The 9304-nt window shown below is 47.8% G+C and overlaps 1 protein-coding gene across 2 annotated transcripts in view; it reads left to right on the forward strand.

Moving 5' to 3' along the window:
• The window catches only part of E2F3 (E2F transcription factor 3), a 77215-nt gene that overhangs the window by 1303 nt on the left and 66608 nt on the right, over window positions 1-9304 (forward strand). The window contains exon 1 of one of the 2 annotated variants that reach the window (XM_012732962.1): window positions 369-439. The exons of the other annotated variant lie outside the window; for it this stretch is intronic. Coding sequence (XP_012588416.1) covers window positions 422-439 — 18 coding nt within the window. The 5' untranslated portion in view covers window positions 369-421. Of the gene's footprint in view, window positions 1-368; window positions 440-9304 lie in introns of those variants that run through there. 2 annotated transcript variants of the gene reach the window in all.

Consider the following 9304-nt stretch of genomic DNA (forward strand, 5'->3'; position numbering starts at 1 on the left):
CCCGCCTCTCCCCTTGCCCCTTCCTTCCCCGCCCTGTCCCCCTCCCCGCCCCCCGGCGACGGAGGGCGGGGGCAGCCGTGTTCCCGTCCCGCCGCCTGGGTCTGTCCCTCTCCCCGGGACCCGCCGGTGACGTTTCGCACACGTGCGCGGAGGACGCGCCTGTGACTGGGGAGGAGGCGGCGGCGGGAGGGGGCGCTGGAGGGGGAGAGGGGGGCACCCACTTCCTCCTGCTCGCCGGCTCCCTGGCCTGGGACGGTCCCGGCGCCCTCGCACCCGCCCCCGGCACGGCCACCCTCCCCTCCTCTCCCCGACCCCCCCTCGGGCTCCCGCCCTCGCCCGGCGCCGCGGGTCTGTTCGGCCCTCCGGGCCCCCTCTCCAGCCGGCCCCCCCACCTCTCCCCGGAGCCTGGCTGGTTTCGGAAATGCCCTTACAGCAGCAGGTTAGTGACCGGGACGGCTCGGGGGCCGCCGCCGCCGCGGGGGCACGGGATTCTGTGGGGGGGCTGGAGCCGTGAGGGTAGGCGGTCGAGCGGGGTTTTGGAGTGGGAACGGGGGGTTGGGTGCTTGAGGGAAATGAGTAAGCAAGAAAAATCTAACTAAGTAAATGCCCCGGCCTCCGGTTCTAGGAACCCCGGGCCGGGAGTGTCCGCCCCAGGGGGTGGGTATGGTGTTTACGTGTATTTTTTCTAGGGGGGCCGAAGGATGGGCGATTGAAAATCGGAGGGGGGCTCCACGCCGATGGCCGAGTTGAGCTCTGTTTTCTGTCTTCCTTTCCTTGTGCTGGAGGGGGGAGGGGGGCGGGTCAGAGGGTAGGGTGTCTGTAGGGTTCTCAGGCCACCCGCCACCCCCTCCCTTTGTCCCTGTAATTTATAAAGCGCCTTTGAGCGATGATTTAGGTCAGTATGCGGCTTCTCTTTTTGTTGATAGTAAAAAGAAGTGTGGCCCGCAGGTCTTCCCCCGTTCTCCTTTTCTCTCCTTCATTCCCTTCCTCCATGCCTCCTGTCTTCACCCTCGTGGTGAGACTTGGCCCCCACGAGGTAGAAGCCGGCCAGACTCGGAGAAATGGTTGGTGGAGAATATCAGCCGTTGACCTCACCTTGTCTCAGCGCCACATGGGTTTCTCTTTTGGAGAAGCCAGATTTTGCAGGGGTCTTTAAGAAAGTCAACACCGAGGCAGCACTTTGGCAGATGAGAGGGGTCTGGGAATAAATGAAATTTTTTATTTCCTTACCTCTTCCCAGTTTTTTCCCCCACGGTTGGATCTTCCGCGCTTTCCAGCCCCTGAGATACTCGCTGGAAATGTGTGGTATAGAGTCTCGGGGAAGCAGCTCAAGGCTTTAGTGACTAGGGTCTGCCAGCAGGGGGGAAACAGTACAGCACTTGCTTACACTACAGTATCCAGTGGGCTGGATTCTGAGTGACAAGACTACTCCATGCTTTCATTATCATGAACTATTACTGACTTGACCTAAACATGTTTGGGTATATTTTAAGTGTATCTGCCCCCTACCCCATTCTGTACCATATCGTAAACTTGATCTAGAACAACCTGCTATTGACAGACTTCTTGGACTGGGTTCAGATTTACACGAGGGAAGTTTTGATAGTGGTAAATTGTGAGACCACCAGATTGCTTCTTTGTTTTTGAACCCCGGCCAGCCTATCTGGCCGGTTCTCCAAAACTGTCTTGCCAAATTTATATGCAGTTCATTGTATTTAGGTATTTTAGGTATAAAAAATGACCCCCGCTAACTTCCAAGTTATGTCAAAATTTGAACCTCCTTCCCATTAGGTTATTATTCCAAAGTTACAAACACCGAATGTAGAGTTTATTTATTTTTGTCAGAATGATGTTAAACTTCCTTAAAAGTCTTAAATTTTTTTTGATATTCTTTCCCCAAGCAGGAGCCAGAGGATGGGGATAGCTTATGATGGGCAGAGCAAGAGTCCAGCTAAGGAGACCATTTAAACACAGTCCAAGAAGAGGTTTGAGAACTTGAGTTCAGCCAGAGCTGCAGACCTACCTGGCTCCTATTTCTGATTTCTAGTTCTGTCTCAAGAACATCTGAGGCCTTAACCAGGGGCATATTTTTCATAGTCTTCATTTTTTTTTTTTTTAAATGGGAGAGAGAGAGAGATGAGTAACACCTTATTAGCAGTGCTGCTTCTATCATTTACAGATTCTGTGGCCTCAGACAAATAACTTCATCCCTCAAACCAGTTTTCCTTTTCTGTAAAATAGAGCGGTAACACTGCATACTTGCAGGTTCTTTAGAAGGGTCCAATATGAGAATGCATGTGTAACAGCACAGTGTTGTGCCAAAAAAGGTACTCAGAAATGCTTTTTTTTTTTTTTAAGTAACTTAGAGAAACAGTCTAAGACCAAGTGCACATTTTCACCTTGTTGACATATATGAGTAAAATGGTTGAAAGTGTTGGGAAATAAAATGCAACTCAGTGTTTATACCTAATTAATTTGGGTTTTCAAATCAACAAAACATGGCCATCTTGGCCATGTTAGAAACTGGGGCGTGACAGGCCTGTCTAGATGATGGTGGTGAGCTGCCTGCCTGAGTGCGGCTTGTGCTTGAGTTGTGATAACTTTAATGTCAACTCATCCTTGCTTTTTTGTCTTGAGTTCCACTCCATAGACCTGCCCACTTTGGGGGGCAGTCTAGGCCAATTGACCTTTGTAGAACAGAGTGCTGAATATCACCAACTCAGAGACATGCACTGAATTCACTTTTAGATGGGGAACAGCTGGAAATGGAAGCATGCTCGCGAAACCAGGGCTCAGAAGTGCTATTTTCTGGGGTCAAAAGGGCCTCATCATTTTCTTCCTCTTCTGAAAAGAAGCTGAAATGATTTCATAGAATCCTTGGGATCTATTAATGCAGAAGACAAGGCCTGTCAGATCCGATTTAATCTGGTCACAGCAACCCACTGACTATACTTTGGGAAGGAACTCACAATGCTTGAAATTTCTACCTACGAATGGAGAAACCATAGGTGCTGTGGGTGGGTCTCTTTCCCCCCTATACAAGTATAAAAGAAGGAAAATATGGGGTTCCTGTGGTTCAGTACTCAATAATCTTCCTTCTACTGAGATACATGCTTTGTGCCAATTTGAAGCTAGGAGAGAATTTTTAGTCACTACATATCCCAAAATGGAAGTTTTAATCTAATGCAATGCCCAGACTCGGGCAGTACAAATAGCTGCACTATAATCAGAACCAAGGGCGCCATTCTAATCAACCTCTGAAACAAAGCACCCTTAAATGTGGCCCGATGAGCTAAGGAACCCAAGCTGGAGAACAGGAAAGGAGTTTTTTTGTTTCTCTATAAATCGTCACCTTGTGTAATACTTGGAAGAGTAGATTCTGAGATTAATGTGCTGTATAAAAGCTAACTTGAAAACAGAAAATAATACTCTAAGCTTAGACATGAATAAATAACAGCACCTGGAAATTGAAAGACTGGGAGAAAGTTGCTTTGCTTCTCAATGCTCAGACAGAAAGCGGTCCTTTTCTTTTAACTCTTCCATCTTTTACTGCCATGCCAAGGACAAGCTGGTAGAGTGGTGAGCAAAGCTGCCTTCCAGAGCTCTGCCATCTACACCTTTAACCCCTTTCCCAAGGATTTGGACCCATTTGGCAAAGCTTCAGTATGCACAGTTAACTTTCTGGCTCGCTTTCTAACTTACTGCAGTTTACGAATATTCCATTTGTGTGTCCAGTTTACATTCACTTGCCCAAGCTCACCAAGTCCCAACCTGCTTTCTAACATTTTTCACGGGATGAGTGAAAATCAACTGCATATGCTCATCAAATCAAGTCCCTCCTAGTTCCCCTTCAAGTCGCCCCATATCATGCAAGACAAGGAAGGTGGACTTCAATTCTTATCACATTCTCTGCTTCATGTCGGTTTCTAAAGAGAGACTTGCCTGAATTCTTTGAGGTACTAATCATGTGGTTTAATGCATCTTTTCATGCTTGTTAGCAGCTTAAAATAGTGTTTTGGAGACTGTATTTACAGTTACTAAAAAGCATTTTTCCCCTACTAATCGTTTTTCATGGACTCAAGGACGATAACTGGGAAAGTGGTAAATAGAGGAAACCACTAACTGTATCTCCTTCCTGCTACTCTGATGCTCTCTAGGGCTTCAAAGAATGACTTGGAAAATGTATGTTACACAAAGAAAAGTTGTACAGCTGCATTGGGGATGGAAATTTATAGGTGGGAGCAGGGATTAATAGAGGGAGATAGAGAGGGATGTTGCTTTTGCTTCAATACAAAGGAAATTGGTTACTTTGTGTTCACACTTTTGCTTCACATGGGCTCCCCCGGCCTGTAGGATTTCCAAACACAAAGAACTGTGTAAGTTATGAGAATGCATTCCCTCTAGCCTCAGTCTTAAATGGGATTCAGTCCTGTGGCCATGGCACCACAATCATCTCCAAAATATGTAACTTTGAAGGAGACATGATCAAGCTACTGGTTGGCATCACAAAACCCATGTACTTGACTGACCAACTCAAAACCTGTTCAGCTTTGTAAACCAAGACCAACGTTTTTATTAGTGGGAAGTTGGTAGCAGTGAGAATTGACGGCTGATGGAATAGGGCAAGGGTAAAAAAATTAATTGATTTTAGTCTGCTTTCTACTGCTGTAACCCAACTGTCCAGGGCCATTTGTGTGCAGGCAACATTCTTAAAACTTGACAGTATGTTATTGCATTGACTGAGTATTGACTGAGAACAATACTTGAGGTTAGCATAGATGGTAATCGATGTTTACCATGCGCTTTGCATCATGACATTTGACAGCTGTCCAGCAAGAGAGTCATCTTCTGACCCAATCCTCTTCATTTTGCAAGTGAGAAAATTCAGATCAGGCAGGTAAATCACTTGCCCGAGTTCACCAGCTAACTAGTGACAAGGCCAGAGGTGGAAGTAGAGGTTGGATTTTTAAGAAGCTACATTCAGGGACTGAACATCGTGTCTCATGCATCCTATAGGGGCTGTGTTAGGTCGCTTTGGGGGGTGATTGCGTTTCCTGCAGGTGCTCTGATGGCAGTGTCCTTTGAAAGGTTTTTATTCACAGAGCAACTCATCGTGAACAGTTCATCCTCAGAGATGCAAAATAAGTGGACCTATGTTAGACATTAAAGGAGATGGTGGACTCTTCTCAAAAACATGACAGCATTTTAAAGCTTTGCTATTGCAAAGTGGATTGTCCACATTTCTGGTGCTCAAAAAAAACTAACTGTATCCTTTACAAATAATAGGACCTGAAAGGATTTTGCAAGCGTTCATCGGGAGGGCCAGTGGAGCCTGGGCCCACCACCTCAGGAGCAGGTGCCCAGGTTTCCACAGGTCCCTGCTGGTAACCATAGACTAGGGGCCCTTTCTCTGCGCCTACCTCCAGGAAGGTTGCTGGTTTACCCAAGCAACTGATCGGTTAACTCTTTCCGAGGAAGTTATCATCCCCCTACAAGCCAGAACCAATTGACTTAAAATGTCTTCTTTTACTTGTGGGACTGAGAAAGCTTAAAAATAGAATCACTTCTAGCCCTGAAGCCTAAAAGTGAAACATAATCCAATGTGGCCGTATTGGCCGCTGTTCATCAGCTCCTCAGGGCAGGGCTAGATGGCTGCTCTGGAGCCACCAGCCAGAGATGCCATGTGCAAATACAGCTTCACAACCAGTGAGCAGCGAGGGGCCATTGATGATGCTGACTTACCCCAGATTTTTTGGCATCTATCTTTACAGGTGTAGATTTGATAACTGCCCTGGTTCTGCCAGCCAGCACTTACCAGTTCGCCGTGTCCCCTGCACATACTCTTCACCAGCTGGTGAAAGGGCTTCCCCCAATGGTGACTGGACACAGCTTCATGGGAAACATGAAACAGCCTACTGGTTTTACCTCTCCGTGCTTTCCTGAGGGCCCACTGCATCCCCTCCTGAGCCTTTTGGGTCTGGCAGCCTTATAGGAATGGAGGAAAACATTAGTATGTAACCTGCAGCCCCCAAGGCCTGCAGTCAGGTGCCTGGCTTCTTATTCTGCCTCTACTTGCTAGCTTGGTGATGTTGGGCAAATCACTTGATCTCTTGCTTAATTTTCTCACCTGTAAAATGGGAGAAGAGTTGTACCCATTTAATAGTTAGGGAAATAAAATGAGTTCATATTTGTAAAGTATTGAGACCAGTGCCTGATGTGGGCAGGACCCTATGAACGACAGACAGATTGCTGTGCCCTCACTCACCTTCTGGGCTGTCCTTTTGTGGCTTATTCTCATGACCAGCCCTGCTGTCTGTCCAAAACAATTACAGCTCTAAAAATGGTGGTTAGGGGGGCGTGGGCCATGGTATGTTTTCTTCCTACGTGCCTTTAGGGTCTTTGTATCTCTCTATAGGCCATCCGACTGGCTTGGGAGAAGGAGCAGAAGAATAGTGTCATGATTAAAATCTTTCTTTCTGATTAAATATGTTAATAAAGTTGTACTATGAATGAATTGCGCTATTGCCATGATTTCACTTCTGCATAGTAAATATGGCTGAAAGCTGAATGGCAGAACTCAGGGTGTCTGGAGTTGCCTGGGCCCTGGCCAACTCGGGGTCCTCAGCCCGGGGGGTGGGGGGAGGCCGACACTGCCTGTGGACCTCCTTCTCCCCCTCTAACCTCACCCCTCGTTTATTATGTCTGTTTTCACCCTCGCCTCTCACCTCTCCCTCTGCCTGGCTTTTAGAAGGATGCCAGAATTGCAGCCTTCACTAAATGCTTCTGTGACTTATCAAATTAATTACTACCTTTTTCCTAGCATTTGAGGTATGATGAAATCTTTGCCTCTCCCGCTTTTGCTTCCCATTCCTCCCAACTGGGATGCTGGCATGGCTTAGGCTTTAAGGTGGCGGCAAGTTTGCCTCAAGGGGCACCTGTAGGGAGCCTTCCCTGATTCCCCAGGGGCTTGCTCACCCACCCTGCCCTGAGGGAATCGGTGCTTTCCTGCAGCACCACCCTCACTCAGCCTTGCGGCCTCATCTTTGGTGTTCTCTGCGTCAATCCTCCCCCAAACCTGTCTGTGCTGAGAAGTCAGTGTGTGATATTTTTTTCATGGTGTAGTCCCTGCAACACCTTAAACGTTTGCACTCTCAAATATTTGAGAAGAAGCATTTTTATTAGACACCTACGGTATGCTTGGCACCTCAGTTGTCCTGTTGGGGATGCAAAAGAAGTATGAGGTGTGATCCGCCCACTCATGAGTTTACAGTCTGTTTGGGGAGGCGAGCTTTAAACACAAGTTGATTCGCAAGCAAGACTAAACAGGAGTCGGGAGCAAAACAAGACTCATCTAGTCCTAGGCTGAGTGTGTCCACAGGAAGTGATGGCTAAGCCTTAAGAATGGAGGCCATGACTGGTCACTAGTCTCAAGAGCACAATAGGGTGCTCACTGGAACCTTCTGCGTGCTTTTGAAAAATACTCCCAATTTCTGTGCCCCACCCAGACTAATATCAGAAAAACTGTGTGTGGGGTTCAGGCTTGGATATTAAAAGTGTCCCGGTCACTTTAATGGGAATCACTGGGCTAGGCAGAGGGCCCCCCCCCCCATCTGGGGAAGCAGACTGACGAGAAACATAAGACAGAATAGGGGTGCAGAATGAGGTTAGCACCAGGAGAGACCAGTTGGACTGAAGTTCTCAGGAGAACTTAACATTGGAGATGCTGCTACCTAACAGTGGTTTAGGATAGAGCACCTTCCTGTTAAGTGTTGGCGGGGAGTTTATAGCAGTGGAGTTGGGGACATAGGTGGGTGTGATAAGTGCTGTAGGGATCACGCTCGAACAAAGGAGAAATGCTCCCTCCAAAGAGGGCATGGGACCCTCTGCAGGCACTGGCTGCCAGAGGGGGAGGTAGGCCGCGTGTGTGCCAGGACTTCAACCTCCTGAAAATGCCAGGAATCTACCAGTTTTCAAATGTTGGCTCAATTAAAAAGGAAAATGTGCAGGCCAAACAAAATAGGTCTCTAGGCCAGATTTGGCTTACGGGCTGCCACTCCACAGTCTCTGGTCTGTGGGATAATAATAGCTAATGTTTATCGAGTGCCCATGTGTATGGAGGGCACTAAACTAAGTGCATTAGGCACATTAGCACATTATCCACAGAACAGCCTATGAAGTGGTGTTATTATCATGCTTGATCCACACAGGAAGAAGTAAGAGAGTGAGGGGTTAAGGGGTTGGCTCTGGGCCCCACTAATGAGTGGGACAACTGAAATTGAACCCAAAGAGTTCAGCTCCAAAGCCTCAGCTTATTTCTGGTTTTTATCCTCCATGGCCTCTGGCCTTGCATTAATGATTGCTGTAGGGACCCAAAGTACCTACCCAAAAGAAACAATTGATGTTTTTTCTCAGGTAACTTGAGAACAATTATTACCTGTAGCACCTATTCTAGTTGGAGATCCCAGGGCTCCGCTTCACCCTTCTTTAATCAGAAAAGCCCCAAGATCTTCTGGAACATTTGGGAAACTGCTATAGGTAGATGAGAACAAGCAAAGGTTCTTCTTTTTTTTTAAGGTTTTATTTATTTATGCCTACAGAACGGGTATGGGCCAGAGGTGTGGTGGGTGAGAGGCTTCACCAGAGACAGAGTGGCGAGCAGAACAGGCAGCTTGACGAAATACACTGCTGAGGGGAGCAGCGGGCGGGTCAGCAGAGGTCAGCTCCCGGGCAAGGGATCCCACTCCTGCTACAGTAGCTTCGGAGAGCTTCACAATGTGCTTTAACCCATTGAGAAACCAGGAAGAGCCTCGCAAAGGTTCTTATAACCGGATCCCCCCCTCTAAATCGGTGCATATTCGGCTTGGCTTTACCCGTCCTCAGTTGGAGAAGAAAACCCTGCCCATCCCAGGGACCTGAGGCCAGTGCCATGGTACTCCCTCTGGACCCTTGTGGCACCAACTTCTAGATTTTCAGGTCACTGACAAGGCAAACCATCGAAGTGGGTTACCCATAATCCAAAGGAGATCAAAAGGAATGGACGCGCAGGGGGCTGAGAATCTTTGGTCAGGGGATCAAAGTAGGCCCTCTCCTGAGTGCCAGGGACTAAGGCCAGAGCACGAGCTGAACACCCACCTGGAAGGGTTTATTTTACCTTGTAACCAAAAGGCTTTTCCTTTCTGTTGGGCCTGGCCAGGTAGGCCTGCCTGCAATTAAGTAGCCAAGTGAACAGAAAGTCAGAGGTTTCCCTGGGGAAGAACTAGGGCACAGCAATTAGAGTATGGGGCCTCTAGGGTTGACAGTAATA

The sequence above is a fragment of the Condylura cristata genome, unplaced genomic scaffold, assembly GCF_000260355.1.
Source record: "Condylura cristata isolate star-nosed mole 26May11 unplaced genomic scaffold, ConCri1.0 scaffold00037, whole genome shotgun sequence".
Classification (NCBI taxonomy): domain Eukaryota; kingdom Metazoa; phylum Chordata; class Mammalia; order Eulipotyphla; family Talpidae; genus Condylura; species Condylura cristata.